General features: G+C 38.9%; 2 protein-coding genes across 6 annotated transcripts in view; one reads left to right on the top strand and one right to left on the bottom strand.

Annotated features, from left to right (window-relative positions):
• Nucleotides 1-1,751: 1,751 nt before the first annotated feature.
• On the top strand, nucleotides 1,752-14,960 carry ANXA7 (annexin A7). Its single transcript, XM_021548676.3, has 13 exons — nucleotides 1,752-1,844; nucleotides 3,309-3,366; nucleotides 6,144-6,360; nucleotides 6,677-6,778; nucleotides 7,949-7,989; nucleotides 8,253-8,355; nucleotides 8,621-8,715; nucleotides 9,376-9,489; nucleotides 10,706-10,876; nucleotides 12,383-12,553; nucleotides 12,662-12,737; nucleotides 13,941-14,053; nucleotides 14,609-14,960. The coding sequence occupies exons 2-13, from the start codon at nucleotides 3,310-3,312 to the stop codon at nucleotides 14,729-14,731; spliced, it is 1,383 nt and encodes a 460-aa protein (XP_021404351.2). The 5' UTR covers nucleotides 1,752-1,844; nucleotide 3,309; the 3' UTR covers nucleotides 14,732-14,960.
• Nucleotides 11,652-24,096, bottom strand: part of PPP3CB (protein phosphatase 3 catalytic subunit beta) — a 46,798-nt gene continuing 34,353 nt past the window's right edge. For 2 of the 5 annotated variants that reach the window (XM_021548634.3, XM_021548643.3), the window contains exons 13-14: nucleotides 21,892-21,921; nucleotides 18,546-20,234 (exon numbers count right to left, since the gene is read on the bottom strand). In XM_021548634.3, the coding sequence (XP_021404309.1) occupies nucleotides 20,056-20,234; nucleotides 21,892-21,921 (209 nt within the window). In that variant the 3' untranslated portion in view covers nucleotides 18,546-20,055. Of the gene's footprint in view, nucleotides 12,026-17,273; nucleotides 17,346-17,959; nucleotides 18,019-18,545; nucleotides 20,235-21,891; nucleotides 21,922-24,096 lie in introns of those variants that run through there. The other 3 variants (XM_021548650.3, XM_021548661.3, XR_013340258.1) reach the window with 2 other exon arrangements.

Here is a 24,096-nt window from a genome sequence, read left to right as displayed (position 1 = left end):
ACAGCACTCAGCACAAATGCATAGTTGAGCCAAGTCACTCCAGACCAGAATTCTGTCCAGTACCATGTCTAGGATCAGATGCAAGAATATTACAAAAGAGAAGAACAAAGTTTGTCTCTCCACTAAACTTGAATTTTCTAATCGTGAGAAGCTGCCTTAACTCTGCATGGGGTTTTAGGAGCTTTCCTAAATGTGTGGATTCTAGGTATAAGTAGCAAGCCAAGAGATTTCCCTAAATACAGAAATTAGATGACACCCAATGGTTCCATTGCATGATTTAACGAAGTAATTCCAAACATTCTCGTTGATACATAAACATTCAATGCATTTAACAGATTCTTCAAACACATGTAATTTTGTTTAAAATAGTCTCTTCTTCCTTTTACACAAAAAGAAAGGAATTTGTTTTAAAACATTTTTTCTTTTCTTGAGTAGCTTAAGTCAAAACAGTCCACTAAATGAAAAAGAATTGTATATTTTATAAATGTACTTGGTTCCCATGGAAACAAGGATTAAAATATTTACCTGTCCTGAAAGAAATGTGCTTAACAGGTAAAAGAAAGAAGACATGCACTCGGAGTGTCAGCTGAAGAATGCTGTGAGGATTAAATTCTTAAAGCCACTCCTGATGTGTTCTGGGTAGACAAGAGAGAACAAGCCCAATTTTCCTGGATAGGTAATGTATTAGATTCATGTGGCTTTAGGTGCTCTTCATTTGAAGCAAGCAAGCATGGTAAATTATTACCCATCTATTTTCTGCTGTCTGCACTTCACACTGTTCTATGGGTAAAGAGAACAGTGGTTGTTATTTCATCTAGAACTGAAGTGCTGCACCAGGTTACAGAAAAGAACCAAAGCTGTTTGTATTGGAATGGTCTCCAAACTGCTAGCATGTCTGTCATAAACAAAAAAGGAAATGTTTTTAATAATCTAAAGTAACTGGTGCATAATATCATAGGTGAGTCCTTCATAAATAAAAGTCTTGTTTGTCAGAATGCCTTATGAATAATTAACCATCAGGTAAAGAAAGGACCACATCTGTGCAATGACTATTCAAAGTATAATATTAATAAACATTACAAAAGACAGAAACAAAACAGTAAGGGCACTCCCCATAATTACATACAAATAACTATAATTAAGATTTCTTTCTAGAAAAAATGTATGTAGTAGTCAGTCAATCCTACCTTTATGTCCTCTTGGGACTTAGATCCTGGTCTTCAGCAACTACAGCAAAAGGAGCAGCTCCTCCAGCTGCATGCAATTAGTTCTTTTTATATTCTCTGCCTGTTGCATGCAGTTCCGGTGGTGACTTGATGGACTCCCTGCAGCTACTAAACAATGATCTTGATTTAAAGACGCATGTGTTACTGAATTACAGACTTGACTTAAACCTACGCGCATTAGGGCTGAATTCATTGCAGTGGTGCTACGGGGAAACTGCAATGTGGACTTTTCTCTCCTTTTCCTAGCGGGTGGCACAGGACTCCCGCGGGACAGCATCTCCGGGCGCTTCCTGCGCGCCCGCTTCCCCTGTCACAGCTCCACTGGCCAGTGGCTCTGCGTTTGTGGCACTTGTGCTGCGACCTTACCTCCCGTCCGTCCCGAGACAGCACCTCGGGCACCTCGCAGCTTTCCTTGAGCGAGCCGAGGCGAGCCTGCACGGGCAGCAAAGGGTTCTGCGCTGACAGGGCCCTCACCATCGGCACCGGGTGCGGTGCCCCCGCCGCGGGCCGGGCGGGGCGGGCTCGGTGCCGGGGGCGGGGCGGGCATCGCCGGCCGCACGGGCTCCATTTTGCGGTGTGGCTGCGGAGAGAGGCCGGAGGCTCCGCAGGTTCCCTCAGGTGAGGTGACTGGGGGGAGGGAGGAACGGCCGCCCGCCGCTCGCGTGCCCCTCGCCCCAGCGCCCGGCCCGGCCCGGCCCCGCCCGGGGCCTCGGCCCCGGCCCCGGCTCTGCCGGCACGTCGCCCGGGGGCTCGGCCGCGGCTCCGGCTCTGCTCTCGCACCGCCCGGGGGCTCGCCCCGGCCCCGGCCCCAGCCCCGGGCGGCGCTCCCGGAGCCGCGGCCGCTCGGGGCTCGGCAGGTGTCCGGCCGAGGGAGGTGCCGCCTGTCCCAGGGAGCCGCACTCCCGGCGGGGGCTGCCCTGGCGCTGTGGAGCGGGGACGCGGTCCGGTGGCCTCGGGAGAGGCAGGTACCGGGACACCGGGGTACTTGCCTCCGTCCGCAGCTCGCCGAAGGATTCGCCGTGCCGGGCCGCGGCTGAGGGAGCGGGAGGAGCCTGGGGCGATGCGTGACTGCCCGGAGCGGAGCGGGGCAGCGCCAGGCGGGGCCCTTCAAGGCGGCGGGAGCGGGCCCGTGCTGCCGGCGGAGCGCCGGGGAAGCGTCTCCGTGCTCAGCGGCTGCGCTGCCGCCCAAGGCACGGAGCGCGCCGCTGATGTTTCACCGCGGGCCGGTGCCGCAGCTGACTCAACTCGGCCCCCGCTTTAACCCGCCCCGCGCCCATCCAGGACAGCGGGGGGAAACGAGAGTCTGACGGAAAAAAAAAAAAAAAATCTGTTGTTGTTTTCGTTCTAAAATTAGTTACGTCGAGCCACTGTTCAACTTGAGGATGCTTGTGCCAAATTTAAAGTCCATTTTTCTTCCCCCTGTCGTTAAAAGTTTCATAACCTGGCTAATGGTGTCGAATCTCCCTGCAACATGCAGGATGGGGTGATCTCTATCCCCACTCCCCAAGATCCTCTGTTAAAAATGTGACTAAAAGAAACAGTCACTTGTCAGGAAATAGAAATTTCCTCCACAAATGAAGTTATGCTGAGGGATGTTCAAGAACAGGGACCTGTTCTTCTCCAATTGCCATTTTACATGGGATAGCTCGGGTACTGCTCTTCTCCCAGGAACTACCCCTGTGAGCAGAGCAGTGCAGGATGACACATACAGGTGCTTGGTTGCAGTCCAGAAACCTGCATGGTTTCTGTCCTGCCAAAGGGTCCAAACTCCCTCCTGCTGGCACCTCAGAGTATATCTTGTATTTCAAAGCTTTCTGGAAGTTTGAGCTTCTTACTATGCGTAAATGTCTCTCTGACTTTAAATAAGGGTGATAGTAAATTGACTATAATTACTATAAGTTGAAAATGCTTCCCTTCTGAATTCTGATTGCTATGGTCAGATGTAGGAGAGAAAAAGAGGAAAAGTTCTGTGGATAAATTGCAGATTATTCAAGTAATAGATAATTAGTAAGCAAATACCTACTACAAACTCAGAGGTAGTGCTTCACAATGAAAATACCTTTTTTATTTTTTCTTCCCCAGAATGTCATACCCAGGTTATCCCCCTTCTGATGGCTACCCTGCTTTCCCAGGTTATCCTGTAAGTATGGCACTTGGATGTGTTGCATTCCTAATGCATTTCTATTCTGTGAATATCCCTTCTGACTGTGCTCCATGTGTCTGTAAGTAGTAGCTAGTAGTGAATAGTAGTAGTCAGTTCATGTACCCTGTTCTCTAGTGATTATGGTCTTTGTTTTCCTCTGTATATCTCTGGGGATGACTACAGCTGTCACACAAGAATTCCAAAAAAGACATTTAGTTTTTTTAGTGATGCCCATTGTTCCAGAAAGGTCATTGGTTTTGTTTTATTTTATCTTGTGAGCCTGTTTTTTTAAATACAGCTGTCTCATCTCAACAATTCTCTCTTTTTTTTTATTTTAAAAGTTTCTTCTGCAAACAGAAGGCCTTTTACATGTAGGGTTAGAAGCAATCTCTGAACCAATCTGTACAAAATACTCACATAGCCATATCCCAGGATTTACAGAGATGTTAAAAAAGCTTCAGTGGTCACAGCCATCAGGAAGAACTTGGAACACTTCACTCAAGTAGCCCAGCTTTCATATAACATCAAGTAATTATTTTTCTGAGGATAGAGGACACTGTGTCTTGACTACCCTATCCACAGGACTGTTCCACCTTCATGTCACAATTGAATGGACTAAAAATTTGAAGGAAACTTAATGGAAGGCTGAAATGTATCAGGTATGGCTGATACTGCAGTCTTTTTGATATGCCTGCAATATTTTCCAAAGCTAGATTGATCTCTGTGTTTTTATGGCACTGATCATGGCACTCACAGCACTTTCATGGTACTTGTCATGCTGTAATTGTGGGAGTTTTACTGGTGTTCTATGCAGTACAGAAGCAGACTTAGGCACGGATCTCAGCCCGAAAGCCTTTAAGATACTGAAAAGATACAAATATGGCAAAATATAAATATACACATATAAGTACATGCAATAAATTCTCTGATGATTTTGCTTTACACCCTACCCTTACTTCGTCTAAAAGATTAAAGTCAGTCAAATGAAAGACAAACATGTTAGAAACAAGATGATTAACTCTAGAATTTCTTTTCTTCCCTTAAGGTTCTGCTGAACCCTCATGATTTTAGCTGTAGTTCATTTTCAACTACATTTGAAAAAATATTTTTTTCTTAGCTAGGATCTAAAAAATAGCTTCAATGAATTAATTTAAAATACCTTTTAGACTTGTTATCAAGTCTCATTCCTAGTCTCATTGATGATGCCCAATGTGATAACCAATTTAAAAAGCACATGTGAAATTGTTGTTTTCTGCAGCACTGGTAGTAATCTGAGCAGGGCTTTACATCCTAAATTTGGATTATTGAATCTAAATTCCAGTAAAGTCTTTTTGTTGAGTCAGGCAGAGAAATGTTAGACTGTACCTCTGGGGAAAAGAATATTATATAGCCTGGGCATAGTAATTTGGGGGTAGAAATCTGGGGGCAGTCAAACCCAAGAACATTTGAGCTAGGCTTTTCTGCTCTGCACTTTATTCCTGTTTTCTGGAGTCAAGAATGAATGTGTACGATATGTAATGTGTGACTTGTATTTCTAAAGCTAGTCAGTAAAGGTGATTCTCAGCAAGTGAGTAATGGGTCCATCCATTATGCTTCATTATGAAGCTGATTTTGAATCCTGATTTCTAAGGTCATGTTATAATGATTTTCACCTTACAGGGCTTTCCCTTAGAGATCCAGATCATTCAATATTTCTAATGTATCTTAATGCTAATAGCAATCTTTGTGGTATGGCTGGTAAATCATACATGTAGCAAAACAAATATTTAGCCGTTGGACTTGTTCTTTTTATTTAAAACCCGTAATATGTGCTCAGTCTGACTCAGTGATCCACATTTAGTCATTGAATATCCATGCTTTATAACCTGGATTCCAAAGGAAATGGAAAAAAAACCCTAAAACTTCTTATCCCGTAATATTTAAAAATGTTTGTGCAAGAGAGGCAGAAGTTTCAAAGCCACTATGCTCTTAAATGTCTTTTAACAGGGGGTGAGCTCCTAATTCTTCATAGAGAGCAAGCTGAGCTGAGCTCACCTCCTCTCTGTGTGGAATAGAAAGAGCAGCTTTCCAGTAAAGGACCAGGAGTCCCAGTGGCTGCCAAGTCAAATGTGGCTCAGCACTGCGAGTCCTCAGGGAGGAAGGCTAATGACATACCAGGCTTTAGCAAGAGCACCTCTGCAATTCTGTGTCTGGTTGTGGCCTCCCAGTGCAACAAAGACATCGACAAAGAGGAGCATGTATAGGGAAGGCTGCTTGCCTGGAGAAGAGCAGGCAAAGTACAGATCTGTTCAGTTTTCTGCTGAGTGAGAAGTAGCAATAAAGACTCAGTGAAAGGGCAGCTAGCAAATACAAGTTGCAATTGCAATGGTTTGAGGAGAACATTTTTCTCTAGGAGAGTGGTCAAACCCTGGAACAGGGGCCGAGAGAGGCTGTGAATTTGTCATTCCTTGTATATACTGAAAACTTGAATATCAGGCCTTGCAAGAGCTCACCCAACTCCAAAGCTGGCCCTGCTCTGAGGGTGGATGGGATCATAGGCCATCGAGAGGTGACTTCCACCCTGGAGCACTCTCTGATTCCATGTCAACACAGGAGATGCATCAGAACACCCAACCAGGAGGACCCCATCCAGGCTTCAAGAATTCTGCTTCAAGCCCTACAGCTAAATGTATCATTCATGTTGTTGTTATACACATGGACATTTTGGCAGCTTGGGAGTTTTTACTCTAATGTGCTGTTAACAGGCATACAGACATCCCATTTTTATATTCCAGCCAACAGGACAGGAGTCTGTCTATCCACCAGCTGGTCAGTATGCTTATCCTGCTGTTCCTGGAGGATTCCCTGCAGCAGGAGGAGGGACCTATCCTGCAGCACCACCGAATGCTGGGTTTCCAGGGGCAGCAGGGTATCCTGCCCCGGGGGGCTACCCCACTTCAGGGGGCTTCCCTGGAGCTCCCCAGGCTGGAGGAATGCCACCTTATCCTGGAGGTAAGATCCATTGTTAGAGAACCAGTCAGGAGTGATTTCCAGTGTAACCATTCCCTGTGCTCGTTAGAAACAGTAAAGAAAAGCAGCTTTGTTCAGTGATGGCTTCAGGCAGCCAGCCAGGCTGCCATCCAGCAGTAAATACCTGCATTGCTGATGGCAGAGCCTTGGTGGTTCTGGGTCACTGCACACACATGGAAAAACCGGTCTCTTACATAGTTTTGTTTAATAAACTGGCTCCTGTTGTGTCAAGAAGTCAAGTACAAAATACTAAGTGTGCTGAAGTCTGTTTTTTTTTTTTTGTCCCTGGGTCCTCCAGGCCCTGGCTTTGCTGTACCTCCCACTGGGCCTGGCTTTGGTGGCTATCCACAGCAGCCTCCTGCCCAAAGCTATGCTGGAGGTGGACCAGCACAAATTCCAGGTATGTCATGTATAAGAAACTTCAAGCATCTATGGTTAAACCAAGAGACTCCAGGATAGGCAGTAAGAAATTAAGCCCTTACCTTTGTTACTTGTAACTGTTGAAGTTTGTATGCTGTGCATCTCCTGCCACCTTTCTTGACCAGGCTGCTGAAGGGCTGATGAGAACCATCTCTGTAGGTGCTAAATCCAAAGGGGATGGCTGTTCCTGAATAGGGGTCATGATGTAGTGGTTTAGGTGCTTACCCTTTTTCAAACTGCAAGTATCTAATGAGAACTGTGATCCACATTCAGTAAGTATCTAGCTGTTCTGTTAATCTCAGTTGCATTTTTTAGATCAGTGTGCTCACAGTGATTCCTGACCCACTGGAGAAAGAAGAAAGGAGATGCACATATTTGCTTAAAAGCAGTGCAGTGTTTGTAATGCTTTGAGTGGTCAGTTGATATAGAGATGATTTGCCTTCAGAAACTCATATCCAGAGATATATAGAGACTATAGAGATTATTTTCTGTTACTTTAGAGATGATTCAGTTACTTTAGAGATAATGTCCTGGAATGTATCAGTTGTGTTTTAAAGAAATTCTAAGCAGCAAAACCTTTTTGTTTTATGATTGCTCTGTTAACTCTGGTACTAAATTGCTATTAAAATGATAAGGGATGTGCATACATATTATGAATAAAAATAAAATTCCAGTACGATAAAATAGTTTTAGCTTTTGTATTACTGGTGCTTTTGATCACAAAATGAGATTTCTTCAATTCTTTTTGCAGCAATGAATTCTGAATATTTATTATTTACATGCTAGGCATTTTAAAATGTACATAACAGCTTTTAAAGAGAGAATGGAACACACATTCTTCATTTCTTTGGACTATCTTGGCTTCTGTCAAAAATAGCAGAATTTCGTAAGGAGAGATGCTTCCAGTTCCCACAGCACCACTAAGTTTAGTATTTTTAGAATTGCCTTGCTAGTTAATGTACCAAAATGCATCTGTGATTGGTTCTTCCCATTATCCCCAAGAGAAGAAATTCAGTTACTGATTATGGTAGGTACCATTAGGAAAGAGGTTGTCTGCAGTGGTAGGTCTGACTTCATATTCAGATTAGATGGCATTTCCATAAGAGGAGACCTAATTAATTTCTCCTACCTTGTTCCTTATTTTCACTAGGATTTCCTGGTGGACAAGTACCATCTCCAATGCCTGGTATGGTATGTGCTGTTTTCTTTTCTATAATTAATCTTATGTGGCTTCTGTAGTTTTAATGTTTTTACAGCTGATTTCCAAAGGTTTCAATTTTGTTCTGCATCAGGATTTTCCTTCTAACCTCAGAGTAATGTTGCCCTGATTCTGTGTTAGAGGAAAAAATGGAGAACTAATGGAGAACTCCTTCTGAAGTACTGATTGCAGAGTTGTGATTTTAATTTGATCTTTATTGTGTAGATATCTAGTTACATGTGACTCTTATTTTCAGCCTGCTGCAGTGGTTCAGTGTACCCAGGGTACAATTCAAGCTGCGCCAAACTTTGATGCTGGAAGGGATGCAGAAATCCTACGCAAAGCTATGAAGGGTTTTGGTAAGTAAGAAGTAGAAGCTTTAGTTCCTATTGATGTAACTTCTTAATGCCATTTTGTTGTTTTCTTCAGTGTTTATTTAATTATACTTCCCCGCAGCAAGCTTTTCAAAATGGCTGGGGCTATTTAGTAGATGGAGTTACACAGAAAATTTGGTGGACTTAAAAATCTTATTATTAAGTAATTATGCCCAAATGCAACAGTATAAAGTGCACTATAAATGGACTATATTGCATTCTAACATGACATTGCCCTTCTGTTTCCAAGGAACTGATGAGCAGGCTATCATAAATGTTGTTGCTAACCGCTCCAATGATCAAAGGCAAAAAATCAAGACAGCTTTCAAGACTATGTATGGCAAGGTATGTTCACTGGTTCTTTGAATTACGGAAAAAAATCAAAACATTCAGCTGCTGCTTTAACTGCCTGGTTGCATTTTAGTCCTGGGGAATGATTTGAGCATTTTAAAAATGCACTTCTTTTGGTTATATTCCTTATGTATTGGGAGAAATCTGGTATTTGACACAGGTTTGTCTGGATACCTCACAGAAGGAGGGGTGGGGGAAGGCTGGAGGCTGTCTCTGTCCCTGACCACACAAGAAGCTTTTCTAATGCTTGACAGAAAATAATCAAGCTTAAATTGCCCTTGTAGTAGTGTCTGAAACTACTGAGTTTTTTATGCATACAAACCAGCACTGAAATCTTTTTCCCAAGAATAAAATAAAAATAATAATAAAAAAAAAATTCCAGGTTAATTTAATTTCTTCCCTGTCATTTTTGCAAACTAAAGTGAAATTTTGTAGTTGTGGCATTAGTGAGGAGATAATGGAAAAGAGTTGAGTTGTCAGAGATTTGGACAGAGGGAAGTTCTTAATAAAACAAAGCTTCACAGGAAAAACAGCACAAAGGTAGAAAGGTAGAAATAAGCCATAGAAGTAAGTTCTAATTTGATCTTTCTTCAGTATACGATCTATATATGCCTAATACTCTGCAAAGCCCTTTCTGTGCTTATAATTGAACAGGATTTAATTAAAGATCTGAAGTCTGAGTTAAGTGGTAATGTGGAAGAATTGATTCTAGCCCTCTTCATGCCTAGTACCTATTATGATGCCTGGAGTTTACGTCATGCAATGAAGGTATGGTATTCCTGTGGAAGGAAACAGTTTTAAACTATCTTAAAATGCTCATCTAAGAATACCTGGTCCCAGCATTGTTGAAAAATCCACTAGTGTCAAACAAATCCTGGTATTGCTGGGCTTAAAATTATTTTCTGCTGTCCCCATTTCCAGTCAGTTTCTGCAGGATTAGCCAGTTAGCCAAGGCAGATGTCCATTAAGTAGAGGAGGAGGTGCTGCAGCACAGAACCTTGTTCTCTACCACTTGGGCATATTTTTTGCTAGAACCTAGAAAGGCCAGGGTGCTGTTAAAACCATAACCACTCTTTAAACTATATGCCTTTCTTTACTAGGAGCAAACCTTTGTTACTGAAAGGTATTTTTGGATTATCCCTTTTTTTCCCCCAAGGAGACAATGAAAAAATAATTTCTTAAAGTCAGATGATAGATGTATCTATTGAAATATAAAGACACCATTTAGATATTAGGTGACCTAGTTGGTTTAAACTTTTAACTCGGGTAAACTGGTACATCCAGTTTACTGCAATGTCTTGCTTGAACTGCAGCAGTGTGTAACTCAATCCGTTCTAGAGAACATGGAGCTTAAATGAAAATCTGCCTTTAATGAGGAATAGCCACTCAACCATTTTCAAAAATTCATAATATAAGATTACCTAGAAGTCTCATACATCTCGTCTCCTATCTAATCCTTCCCTGTATTGAGATGCTCATTCCAGTAAGTTCCCTCTGTACACAGAAATCACAATTAACTTTTATTGTGGGGAGAGGGAAGCATCTATTAAAAGTTCCACATTGTGGAAGCAGCCATATTTGGATAGGAAATACACGTGTGTACAGACCAAAACAGAATTTACATGTGTACCTTTGACTTTAATGATTATTATAAGGCTTTACCTTCCTTTGGTAAATTTCCAGATTAAGGCTGCCAAAGAATTTCCTTCCTAAACCACTTTCCATTTAACTTTGGCCAGTGTCACAGATGTGGATGTATAGTTTTGGGGTTTTTCTCTGAACTGATGCAGAGTGGCATGTTTGAGGAATGTTCATTCCATTTTAAGTATACAGTTGACTTGGTGCTTTCACACTGTGGGGATACTGTTCTTACAATCTGGATAGTATTAAATTTTGAACTACCAGATGACTGCTTTATTTCACAGTTGAAGGAAACTGCATAGATAGTGCTCTGTAGTTATGCCTTTGTTTTCTCTGCCTACAGGGAGCAGGCACTCAGGAGAGTGTGTTGATTGAGATCCTTTGCACAAGGACAAACCAGGAGATTCGTGAAATAGTGAACTGCTATAAATCAGAATTTGGAAGGGACATTGAACAAGACATCAGATCAGACACTTCAGGACACTTTGAACGATTACTTATATCTATGTGCCAAGTGAGCTTTAATTTCTTTTTTTTTTTTTTTTAAATAAGATAACATCTGATGTGTTTAGTCATAATGGCTCCACAAATAGCCTGTGTGTGCTTAGTAAGAGGCAGTTTTTAAGAAATAAGCCCATGGTAATTAATTTTTTCCTTATGATATGACACTTCAGTCCCTCCTCAAGAGATACTTCTTATCTAAAAATCCATTATGAATTCTGTGACTTAATTTAGCACCCTCAATTAGTATCAGAACTTACGTGAAAATATTGTGCAGATGCAACCAAGTGGTTCCCTAAAACTGTGCTCTACACAGCTGTTAGAGCAAGATAGTTTTTATTTTTTCCATATGTTAACAAAGTAATCTGGGTGAAGCTGATTGGATAACCTCTGTGGTATGCAGAATGCCTGTGAGAATCCCTGCAAACAAGATAAGACATGCCACAGGGCAAAACCTCCCCCACCAAGTTACTCCATAACCTGCCTTCCCTTTACATCACCAGAGTTAGGGAGGTGCTGCTGTTGAACTCAATGGCCACTGGAGCTTTGTTATCCCATATCATTTACTAGGGCTCATTTTGTGTTGAAGAATAGTAACTTGCAATTGCTCATATTTAGGAAGAAATATGTAACTAATGCAACTTCCCACATTTCTCTGATCAATTTGCCTATTTCTGTTAAAATTTCTATGACATTTCTCTATCTCATTGGCTTCTTCCTTTGTGAGAGTTCAGCTATGCTCTAGATATTTGGTTAGAAGTCAAAATCCACAAGAAAGCAAACCTGGAGAAGCTCATGCTGCTAATTTTTATTTTGATAAATCCAGTAGTTTACAATAACTGACAACCAAATCATTTAAATAGTATATTAATCTCTATAGATACAACAGTATTGGAGAGAATGTATTCAGCCTACTCAGCCAGTATGTTTAGCAGTATCCATCCATGCATTGGGCAGCAAAATGCCAAAACAACCACCAAAGCACATAAAATGTCATATAAGCCTTATTGACACAAATGTATTAAGTGCTTTCTAAAGGCATTTTTACTTAAAATAAGCAACTTTTAAATAAAATAGGAGGGAAACCTGAGATATTTCAGGTGTGCATATTCAGTAAAATAATTCATTAGCTGGTTTGGGAAGAGTCTTTGCAACTTGAAGCCTAGAAACAAATCAAAAGAAAGCTTGCATTATTAAGTAAAATACAGAATTAAGTACAATACTTAATTAGAAGTATGAGATGGTTGGTAGAGGTGAAGTTATCTGAGTCAGTGTATCTGCAGTTTAAAGCATGTCCTAGAGATAGGGTTCTGAGCCACTTTTGTATTTACATCCTGTAAAGAATATTAAACCAAAGAGAAGTTGTAAAGCAATGTAATGTATTTCAAACTACTCTTTCTGCTTCAAGCTTTGAAATATATGCTTCAAGACATATGCTTCAGTCTATGTACACTGCAAGCAGTTAAAGCACAGCTTTCTCTGTGAAATTTCATTTGAGATCTCTTGTCTTTGCATTAAGGGTAATCGTGATGAGAATCAAACTGTGGATTATCAAAAAGCTCAAGAAGATGCTCAGCGTCTGTACCAAGCGGGTGAAGGAAGACTTGGGACTGATGAATCTTGCTTTAATATGGTTCTGGCAAGCAGAAGTTTTCCCCAGCTGAAAGCAACAGTTGAGGCATACTCCAGGGTAGGAGGTCTTCACTGATTTCAAATAAGCTTGGTCAATGCATTTTAAATTAAGGTTCCAGTTGCTACTGTATTTCATGATCCACATATTAATCTCATTTATTTGCAGATTGCTAATCGTGATTTATTAAGCAGCATTGATAGAGAATTTTCTGGAAATGTGGAACGTGGTTTGAAGACTATTGGTAAGTTATGTGTTCTTCCCTCCCCCATTATCCTTTAGGAATTAAACCTAAATGTAACCAAAGAAAAAATCCAGTTCAGCACTGGCCATATGGCAAATGATCACATAATCAGAGACTCTGCTAGAACAGGAGAAGCTTCAACTATTTAAATGATTCATCTTGCAGTTAAGTAAAGAAAATAAGCAACCGTCATGAAGTCAGTTTCAAATAAGAAAGGCCACATAGAAACTATTTGTCACTTCTCTGGGAAGGCAGGCAAGTGCTCAGAACCAAGGGTCAGTGGTTAGTGCTTGTAGCTGTGTAATTCAGAGTTCTGCAAAAGGGGGTACCAGTGTCACAGAGCCATGACTGGGTGTGCAGCTCCTTAGCAAAGACATCTGAGCCACCCACACTGATAACCTCAGAGCCAACATGAACCTACTGAAGGCACAGTTCCTTTTCCATCCCCTTCCCCACCACCATCTACCCAAAAAAGCTCAGCTGTGGTTAAGGACAAGCTTCACAAAATAGAAGACGTTGTTTTCAATTCAGTTTTTCCTACCGAAAGCAGTTCAGCACAATTAACTGATGGTGAAAATCAGTAATATTTAGTAATAAATCTGGAGACACCAGTCATGTAAGTGCTTACCCAAATGACAGCAATTCTGTAGCCATAATGGATCAGCAAAAACTTCCTAGAGTTTATTCTACTCAAGAGTTTAATAGGAAAAATTCAGGTCTGAGAATCGGGTAGAAGAATAGTGGCTTGTCTCTGAGTGTGAACACTTGACCTGAAACAAGGTCTATTCTGTAACTACAAGAGTTGTAGAACTACTAGAGAACCTTCTACATTTGTACTTTTCCTAGTGAGATTCTAGCAGTGGAACATGAGTAAAATAGCTTGTGTCCCAATACCAGCTATCCAAGGAGAACTGTTTTTGAATTACCTATTTGCGATTTAAGATTTCAGAGAGTTCTGAAAAGCACTTCCAGAGGAGTTAACTGCTACTAACTTTTAAGTTTTTGTGTGAAAGGATAACTCATTTGATCAATTTGAAAATAAGTTTAGCTCTATAAATAAGTCCCATTATTCAAAGTAACTGGATCTTCACTAAGAATGACCTCTAGCTGTCTACAGCAAAAATCCTGACAAGTTGATCCTGCCAAGTATCACTATATAGACTACATTACTGGAACTAATCCTAACAATATACTTTATTGCAGTGCAATGTGCTTTAAATCGCCCAGCCTTTTTTGCAGAAAGACTTTATTATTCTATGAAAGGAGCTGGCACAGATGATTCTACCCTCATCAGAATTGTAGTCACTCGCAGTGAGGTAAGAAATTCTCTCCTGTGCACCAGTCACGTGCAGCAAAAAAACATCTACCCAAACCAGCCTGTCATTTAGTCCTCCTTTCACAGGTGTAAAATCATGTACTGCATGAAGCTTTTATGGGGTTCACATTTAGATGCACGTTAGTTAGTTTTAAAGCCAGTTTTCACTGGCTTTAAATAATAGTTATCACTGGCTTAATTAAATAATAATTTATTTAACTCTGCCTAGATTGCAGTAACTGCTTGTTTCCCTTTTTAACTGTTGTTGCCCATCTACGTAGCAAGTGAGAACCTCCAGGTGAGAAGTTCACCTGTTCAGAGTTAGGACAGCACAATCTTAACAAAGCATGGAACAACTGCTGCACTCTGCTTTGGGAGCTGACCCTCTATCCTTGGAGGGACCAGCTGGCTTGTCCACTGCACAGGGTTAATCACTGCACATCTCACCCTTGGCATGTGTTCTCTAGTTCACAGGAGAGGAGGTGCGGGGTGACTGTCTAGGGTTTAAATCATACACCATGGTTGAGTTTTCTACTTTTTTTTTGTCTTTGCATAGATTGACCTTGTGCAAATTAAACAGATGTTCACACAGATGTATCAGAAGACACTGGCTACAATGATAGCAAGTGATACAAGCGGTGATTACCGGCAGTTGCTGCTGGCAATTGTTGGGCAATAGAAGAGGATTATCTGGTTTTTTGGTTTGTTTTTTTTTTTAAACAAACTGAAGGACATGAAACATGCTTTAAGTAGATACTAACTATCCCTGTAAAAGAATAATTTTAAAGGTTGCCTAATCAAATATGCCTTCTTGATGATTCAGTAATCTTTTTGCACTTAACAATGCCTTAATTTACAGCACATAATATTCTTTATTGTATAATAAAAGATATATCTTGTCTATTAGACCCTAAGCCTTAGTCTTTTTGACCGAGACAAAACCACTTCCTCTCTACTGGATTCCTGCATGCATCTCTGTGGGAGTCAACTGTTTCAGCCAAATTAATCTCCAGCACTCAACAAGTTTCCTGAAATACCTAAACTGCTGAACATACTGTAGAAGACAAAGCCTGAGGCTGTGATGTCAAGCATTTTACACTCCGTCCCCTTTTAATGTGTTTCCATCATAATGTTGAAAAACATGCAAGTGCACAGTTTAAGTCACAACACACTGACAGTTTAGGGGCCTTGGCAGAATCTGACTGTAAACACCTATTAAATTCTTTAAATTAGTAGTTAAGTGTAATGGTATCTAAGGCAGCAATGAAAAGGAGAAATAATCTTGGATATGATTCTGAAGTCTCTCCTTGTAAAGGAGTGGGTTATACAGCAGCTGATCAAGCAGTAAAAAAGCATTTATTTAATGCTAACCTGTAAATCCAACCCAAAGCAGTTGTGACCTACGCAGTATAAATGGCTTTGTAGATGTTTTCAAAGGATTTAGAGAAAAACTTTGAACAGCACATTTGTTTTTTTTAGAAAGCTGCAATGAATCTGTCCCCAACTGTAACTCCCCAGCGGTAATAAGCAGTGTGTTCCTTCAGCAATGCTTTAACACGTAACAATTGTATTATAGGACACCCTCACACAAACAGCACAAACCTAGTTCTAGTATCATCAGACAAAAGCCACTAGGGCTGGTAGAGCTGGTTCCAAGATGACAAACCTTTCACTCTGCACAGCATGAACATAGAGGTTTTTGCACAGCAACAGCAGATTATCAAGTGTATCATACAAAAAAACCTTATGTATTTTACTTATATCAGTGGTCTGCAACCTAAATCTGATTTTAGACTATAAACTTTTTCTGACACTGACTGAGAAATACAGTTCTGCTGGGTCAAATTAATTATTTCAAATACAAATTGGATGGAATGTGATTTGGAGAGACTAGAAGACATTCTACTCTGCACTACTTTGTTCATCCTTAGTGCAAGTATCTACTGAGATAGATTTACATGTGTGTATACAGATAGCTATCTGTCAATAGCTTCCTAAGCTTGACCAAGAGTCTTAAAAGCTTTGGTTCTCATTCATTTCTTTTTCTTGCTGAACAAACTTCCTTACGTATGAAGCACCTTAACACTTAATAATTAAAGCATATTATTGCATATGTGTCTTTTAATGTGACCGGAAATCCCTACCAATTCACTTGTCATTCAAAGCAGAATACTGATTAAATCTGGCTCATACATACTACCACAAGAAAATGAACAGATGAATAGGCTTCTATGGTCTATTCTATGTGAATGTACAATATTTACCTGTTTTATGGCAAAAAATATTTTCATTACATGCTAACAACAAAGGATTGTTAAATAGGTAGCAAGAATTGAATGATTGACAATAAAATTTTAGTAAAAAATAGGCAAAGAAAGACTGAACAGATACTGTCTATCCTGCCTCTGAAAAAGCCTTAATCTTCTACCTAACTTATGTAATAGTGCTTTCAGATTAAACATTAGAAAAAAAGCAAGCTGTTAGAGGGTCTGCCTCCAAAAGCATTCAGACTCGCACCTGAAGAGACCTACCTTTCTAAGAGAAAAACAGCCTCAATCCCAACCATCTGGCTTTTTGAAAGGGGGCCAATCTTCACAATTCAGGAAATAAGACTAGAGGAACTTCTCCATTTCACAATTTAATTTAATAAGCTTTGAAAAGAAACCTGTTTCATACTATAATTTTTGGAGGTGAAGGTGTTTGCCATTGAACTGGATATAGGTAGGTTGTGAACTCGGCTGCTCTTCCCCATTTGGCTCAGCAAATGGCAGCACATTCCGTGACAGCACAAGGCCCTGATGGAAAATAACCCCCAAAACCTGACCCAGCTCGGTCTGTACTTCTGCTTCGCAGTTCCACCAACACAACTACACTCCTTGGGCCAGTCACAGACCCCAGCCCACCTCTGAATCTTCGCTGATGTTGCCCTCCAGGTAAGCACACCACAGATGATGGTCCCACCCCCCTCAGCTCAGGGAAGAAGTAACCCACACGTGTCTGCTGAGCCCAGGGCAGGGCAAGGAGGCACTGAACACTCCAGTTCAAATCAGGAACCTACCGTGCCTCTCACAGCTTTCACTGCCTGTCTCCTTTGGCTATAAAAGCCAAGCCTTCTCCCCTCCTTATCCAAGAACAGACTAAGGACATATAGGTGATTTGTTTTTTTTTCTTCCCCTCCTTAAAATGCTGAAAGCATTAAACAAATAATGCAAACTACTTACAGTTTTCTGGAAGTAAGGAAACAATTTCTTCTCCCAAACAATATAAGAATTAGAGATGACTCCAGACTCCACCTTACAGAAACACAGAAAATGAGTGCCTACTTTACAAACAGGAACACTCCCAGACACAACCCTGTTACCTGACTACTTGCCTAAAAGGTGAAAGGAGAAACACAACATGAGAAATCAGGCCAACAACTACTCAGTGTATTTTCCTTTACTGCAGATCTGCCTTTGTATCTGGCAAAAACTACTGCAGACAATGGATACTGCAGGGGAATCCTTACAGCAGTAAAACAGATACTGCAAGGGGATCCTTAAGGAAGTGAACATCATTGCTGCTGGGTACTTACTGCCATGCAAGTATCAGAACCAGTTCTCCCCAGTTACAGTGAGGTCTTTCTACACAAGGATTGTATCTGTATTTTCTTTATATACACAATTCCAGCTACTTGAAATCCTAATCACAACCAAGATCTGAGTATCAAATCAGGACAAATACTTTCTTGTGAGGTTGTGACATTTTCCACTAGCACTTACAAGGAGAAAGGCATCATCACCATGTTCATCATAAAATTTCAGCTGTACTTTATAACAGGTTTTTGTTCTGCTCTACTATGACACCATATGCAGACTGTACAGCTCACAGGGATAGGAGTGCTTCATAAAATAGCCAAAAAACTTACCGTTTTTAACTTGATCTTCTGGACTCAAACTCTGAGAAGAATTTCCAATTAGAATGCATCTGCAATAAAGTAAAATTTAATATTAAAACTTCCCTTACTGACAGTGTGTCTTGATTCTCATCTTATTCTCATCCTTTTCAGCATCCTGTCCTTAGTTTAAAAAAGGCTTATTTATGTATCTGTCCAGAGGGCCAAAACAAACAATTTTCTCCCTTTGCCCAAAAAGCAGCCCCAAAACACTAGACAAATGTTTAGTTCAAACCAACATATGAAACACAGCTATGCCTAAGAATCTTTTCTAGAGTCCACTAACCGTGCTATGACAAGCCTGTACATACCAAAAATGGATGTCTGGTTTACCACACACAAAATATTCCTGAGAGATAACTCAAAAGCAAAAAATAGCAGCATGAATAAAATTTAAATTACACAGTGCGTGTTTACATTCACCTAGTTCTCTGCAAGATAAATCTGACCTTTTATGATATTTTTTTAATGGTTTAAATATGGAAGACTATTTCTAAACAATTTGCAAGGTCAGATTAGACCTATGTATTGTATGGCAAATAAAACCAATACACAGTAATAGGAGCCGCAGCCCATGCACAAAATTTATTGTGTGCTACTGTTTATAAAATACTTGAATAGTTTGGAACATGCATAAAATTTCCAACTTAGGGGTACGTACAGATTGTAGTTTATGGCAAAGAAAAAAAAAAAAAAAAGAGATGAACTCTAGTGACATAAGTTTCAAGTTGTGTTCCAGGGGATGAGAAGGACATGTAGCAAATGTCAAAATATATAACAAGGTACACTGGCAATCAGTACAGTTCATTATTTGTGAACAAATTAGCACAGGGCTTCAATTTTTATTTTAACCAAGCAGTCCTGTAGATACCAAAATACATGCAGTCTCAAGTTTACACTTTCACTAATGCCTTAGCAGTTGAACATAGCACTTGCTCACGCGCTGCTTTGCTTAAACAAAAAGTATGTCCAATACAGGTTCAGTTTCCTTTACGGATTTAAAAATAATAAAAAAGCTTGCAGCTATTCAGCCCAGTGATTGTTAGCTATTTATGCAACTGTAATACTCACAATAAACTAAAAGTACCTATAACATCTAGGTAACCTATAGATGTACATCATAGGTCTATATATTAAATATTTGCAAAATGAAAACATGCATACACAAAATACAATGCCAAGTTTTACAGACTTGATATGAATCAAAATTTACTTAAACAATGTACAAAGTTCAATTAAAAGTACCTTAAAATTGACACTTATATTTTTCATACTTTTAAAATTAGTATATATATATTTTTTAAATTCAAGGTGGGGAAAAGTCTTGAAAAAGCTGAGCAAAAAAGCTTCTAAATTAAATATTTTTTTTTTAAATCTGTGTTCAAGTAATAAACATTCCTACATAGAAATCTTCTGATAAGCTGTAACTAAAAAATACAGTGAATACAATATAGAATTAGCAACATCTAAAGGAGTAAACCTGAGGTCAGCATTTTACACAATGGCCAACTGAAATGTTTTGGCATTTTTTCTGTTATTTAAAATACAGTTTTTGCAGCCTCAGATATTTTAAGACCATTCTAATCTATAATTTTAAAGACATATCATGAAACCAATGTCCATTAATAAATAGTTAGCTCTTAGGGTTGTATTTGAAAGTCTGATTTAAACAAACAAATGAACAAACAAACAAACTACCTCTACTGAAAGAAAAATCCCATTTGTAAACTTAAAAGTGTTGACAACATAAGCATAAGATGCTAGTCTAGGTGTGCTTTAGTGAGAACAGTCCGATCCTTTCCCCTGATCTCTTCCGAAGCTGCAGCAGCCAGTGATGGATGTTTGTGTGAAAGGGTGAGGCACAGGCTCCCAGGAGGTCACCGTGTAAGAGAGGGGCTGTTGTCTCAAAAGCATGATGGTCTCTCTTCAGTGGGATCAAGTCAGATGGTTTTCTACCTTGTGTTAAGTAGTCACTTCAAGTGATCCCTCTAGTTCATTTGTTGTCACATGAAAAAGCAGTAATCTAGGAATTCTCAGGACATGAGTGAGTAAACCAGAAGCTGATGTGGTCACTGTGCATTGTTGTTGCCAGTTCCATTGTTTCCATTGGCATTTGCTGTGTTTACAGTATTAATACCATCTTGCTGAAGAGTATCTTTTCTTGGTGGCATTCTCTCATTGATCCTATCCAAACCTTTTGCTTCTTCAAAACTGCAGATTTTATGTTGCGGAGAGAATCCTCGTATTGCTTAACAAAATGCAAATTTGATATGTCAGTAATGGAAAAATAAGTTGAAAGCATATATTTTTTCTAACAAATGATGTTTAAAAAATATTAAAAATCAGCCAAAGAAACTTATGGCCTTGCAACTGTATTGCTAAAAGATTCTCTAACTTGCTTTCCTGAAATGTCCACAGCAATCATTATTTCAGTTTGTTACAAAAAGAACAAAGTATGGCAAATATTCTGCAAGCAGGAATCAAGGGGTTTAAGCCCACTTGATTGCTTCTGTGTGTCCCTGGTGGGGTCAGCTATCACTACTGGGCTTTTGCTGCTCAGCTTATTGGGCTAATCTTAACATCCCCCTTCTCTTCAGGGCAATGTCAGTAAGATCTAAGCAGCACAGCAAGTGCAGTGGAGGCAAAGCAGCAGAGGGTTACAAAAGTAGTGGCAGATTTACATCCTGCACACACACCAATGGGCTGATCCTGCAGTTTTCATGCAGGTACAAAACTGCAGGATGTGGTTCACACTGTGCTAATCATGTGGATGATGGAAATGGACACAACCACAATCACCAAATTTGCACTGCGGTTCAACAATGGTATCATTTAAATACAGATGTATTTAAAGTAAGTATAGAAAATAGATATTATTTTGTTACTGATTATTTTGATGAATGAGGTCTGTAGTTGAATTTACACCTGAAAATGGCTGACCACATAATAAGACTGAAGCCTTTGGGATGAAATAATTCTTTGGAGATCTAAGTACAGCTTTCCACTCACAACAACAGGACCTCTTGCAGGTGTGTGTGAGAACAGAATATGGCACTTGTTTATATATTTGGAGATCTGACTTCCTTAATTAAAAAAACAAAGAATACAGTCATTAAATGGTGCTTTGCAACTAAATCTGAAAAACCCCAAAGGTAACTCTCTCAATGGCTGTGCTGTTTGTCATTCACTTAATTGAATTCTGAGCAAGAAGAAACTAAAGTCTCTCTGAAAAGAAACAATCTGTAGTTGAATACTCTGAACCAAATAATTTGATGGTATTTTGCTCAATACCACTAATAGAGGGCATATGTACAACTTATTTAGCACAGAAGCAGTAACAATCCATTTAATTTAAAATGTCTCATAAATACTAGAAATAATTTTGAACAGTAAATTATATTCAAAATCTATAGAAAAAAAGCTATATGTCTTGCACTACCAGATATCACAGAAAGTTAAAAAAAAAATGTTGAAAGCCATTAAATATATTTTATGAGAAAAGGCATGCATGAAAAACCCTCCTTCCACATATAATGTCCCCTCCCCGCAATCAAACAAAACCTTTAGTTGAATGCAGAAAAAAACCACTAAACACTTCTATTTATAAGAACTTCAAGACAACATCACATATCACAACATGCTATTATACAAAAATCTACAGCATATTCTGTAAAAAAAAGAAAAAAAAAAAGGAGACCAAAAAACCCCAAGAACTTCCCTAAAATATTAAAGATAATCATCATTCTAAAGCCAGAAATGAATGTTACATGTAAAATAGATGAATCAATGCAGTTGATTCATCTCTGCTTGTGCAAGTTGAAAATAAAACACGCCCACACAGAGTACTTTTGAATTCCCTCCCAGACACCACAGATCTCTGCCAAGGGCAAAGACTCTGATCATACCTTTTTCAGCCTCAATTGCCTCTACAGTGGCTGTACAGAAGTGAGCAGATGCATGCAAAATGAATGAGAAAGATGAAGAGTGTAATATCGCATAGCAGAAAAGGCAATGATCAATTTAATATAGTATGCTACGCCAGATTAGATAACAATTAGTTAAAATGACAATTAAGTTTTTGGGGGACTGTTTTTAAGTGTAAGTTAAACTTTTCCTGAATTTTAATTAACAGAGTTTGTCAACTAAAAGTCTGTCTAAGTAACACTAATGAACAGATGTTATTAACTATACATTTCTGTAACTTTTGGTTGTGATTTTTGTTGTTGTTGGTTTTTTTGGTTTTTTTTGGTTTTGTTTTTAAGACAGCAACAGAAAACTTCAACTGATGTTAAAGTTGTGGTATGGTTTAAAAAAATACTAAAAATATATTTGAGACTATTGCTGAAGACAAAAATGCATTAGTGAGCTTCATTAAATTACCAGGAAGGACACTATAAAAATAACACTACCAGCATTCTACTAATAATAAAAAATTACTTTTCTCTTTATCTTTAACTCCCTTAAGTTTAATTAATACTTAAATTTCTCACAATATTTTAAGCTAAAATGGGTATCTCTGAGAACTGAATTGTGAAATTTAAGCCAAAGAAGACAGATCAGAAAGTTAGTTAAATCTGCATATTTGCAAAGTCTTGTAAATTGTTTAGTTGAATCAACAACAAACAGAGTCTTAGTGGGTGAATTAATGTGAATACAAAGAACATCTAGATCACTAACTATTTTTCTAACTAACTATGACAACTGCTTTGATTTCTTATGTGCAAGTTATTTCCTGATAATTTTAGCTCTAGATTGCAAAGCTTTAACATAAGCTTTTACAACCTGAACTGCAGCTAAGTCAATAATGGTAACAACTTTTTACCTCCTCCACTATTTGCTATGCCTCTAATACCATAATTTCAGAATTATTGACAAAAAGTAGCTTACATAGTGGTAAATCTACTTGTGTAGTGCTTCATACATACTGTTAACAACAAAACTCATGGCAGATTATTCAAGCGAGCACTGGGGAAAATAACTCTATAAGAAAATAGGGCATTAGATGAGAATAGAATTCTTTAAAGAGATTTATTACTTCTCATTTCCTATCCAACAAAACCAATCACCTACACTGTGCCTACACTATGTTATATATGAATTGCCTACACTACGTTTTAAGCTCACTGTTGCATAAGATTCTAATTTTCACTGAGATAGTCTGAAAAAATTGGATACTTGCATTATGTAAGTATCCAATAAATACTATTTTATTTCATAAAATAATATTAAATACTTAAGGAAAATGCAGCATTTTGAATTTCATATACTGCAATTTCCATGGAACAAAAAATGAAAAAATGTTAAAACAGTTGTGCACTTAAATCTACAGAGACAAGGGCAATTCCAGAATTAAATCAAAAAGCCACTTGAATGGATGCTAATTTATTTTTACCTTAAGGGAAAGAAACTTTCTCTATTTCTAAAAAAAAACTACTTTAAGAATTGTTTTAGAAAGTCACCAAATACATACTTGCAAACTATAATCAATTTGCCATACAAATATAAAACTATGTAAAAAAAACACCTCTTTTCACCATTGTCTGTTACCTGTGGAGTCTTTGTTTTCAATCTTTTCCTGAAAAGATCACGAATACTGATTTATGTCTGCAAATTATGTAGCTTGGTCATAAATATAAATATCAAAATTTACTCCTAGTTCACGCTATTTATACTACTACTATTCCAAAAAGACCTTGGAATATTTATCACAGTTAGGAAAAAGATAATTTTCAACTTGACATAAAAGAACAAACTGACTGGAAAATACAAGCACTTAAAAAACCTGTAGAGATTCAATTTGGAAAATCATTTTGTTAGATTCTCCTGTGCAGGTTTAACTAAATTAAAACTTTATTCTTTGTAGACTTTGATAAACCTCAAATTAATACTGGATCGTATTAACAGGTAATTCTGAAGTCTTTGCCCTGAAAATTTTCAATTGAAAGCTGATTTTAAGCAACAGGTTTCAATGGCATTTCTATCCTTAATTTCAGCTCTCCTCTTGTTTTACTTAATGGATGGATGTGATAGGAAATCCTTACCAATTTGCAATATAAACACAGAAAACCATCCTAACTGCTTTCTGACTAATAGCAGGGGCAGTAGTTCAA

The sequence above is a fragment of the Lonchura striata genome, chromosome 7 (assembly GCF_046129695.1).
Source record: "Lonchura striata isolate bLonStr1 chromosome 7, bLonStr1.mat, whole genome shotgun sequence".
Taxonomy (NCBI): Eukaryota; Metazoa; Chordata; class Aves; order Passeriformes; family Estrildidae; genus Lonchura; species Lonchura striata.
This window is presented reverse-complemented; position numbering and strand designations above follow the sequence as displayed.

What these genes read in the sequence shown, in the direction of transcription:
- ANXA7 (XM_021548676.3), top strand. Translation starts at nt 3,310, where the DNA reads ATGTCATACCCAGGTTATCCCCCTTCTGATGGCTACCCTGCTTTCCCA. An exon ending in AATGCCACCTTATCCTGGAG is followed by an intron (nt 6,361 to 6,676) that starts GTAAGATCCATT and finishes TGGGTCCTCCAG; the next exon opens with GCCCTGGCTTTGCTGTACCT. An exon ending in CATCTCCAATGCCTGGTATG is followed by an intron (nt 7,990 to 8,252) that starts GTATGTGCTGTT and finishes TCTTATTTTCAG; the next exon opens with CCTGCTGCAGTGGTTCAGTG.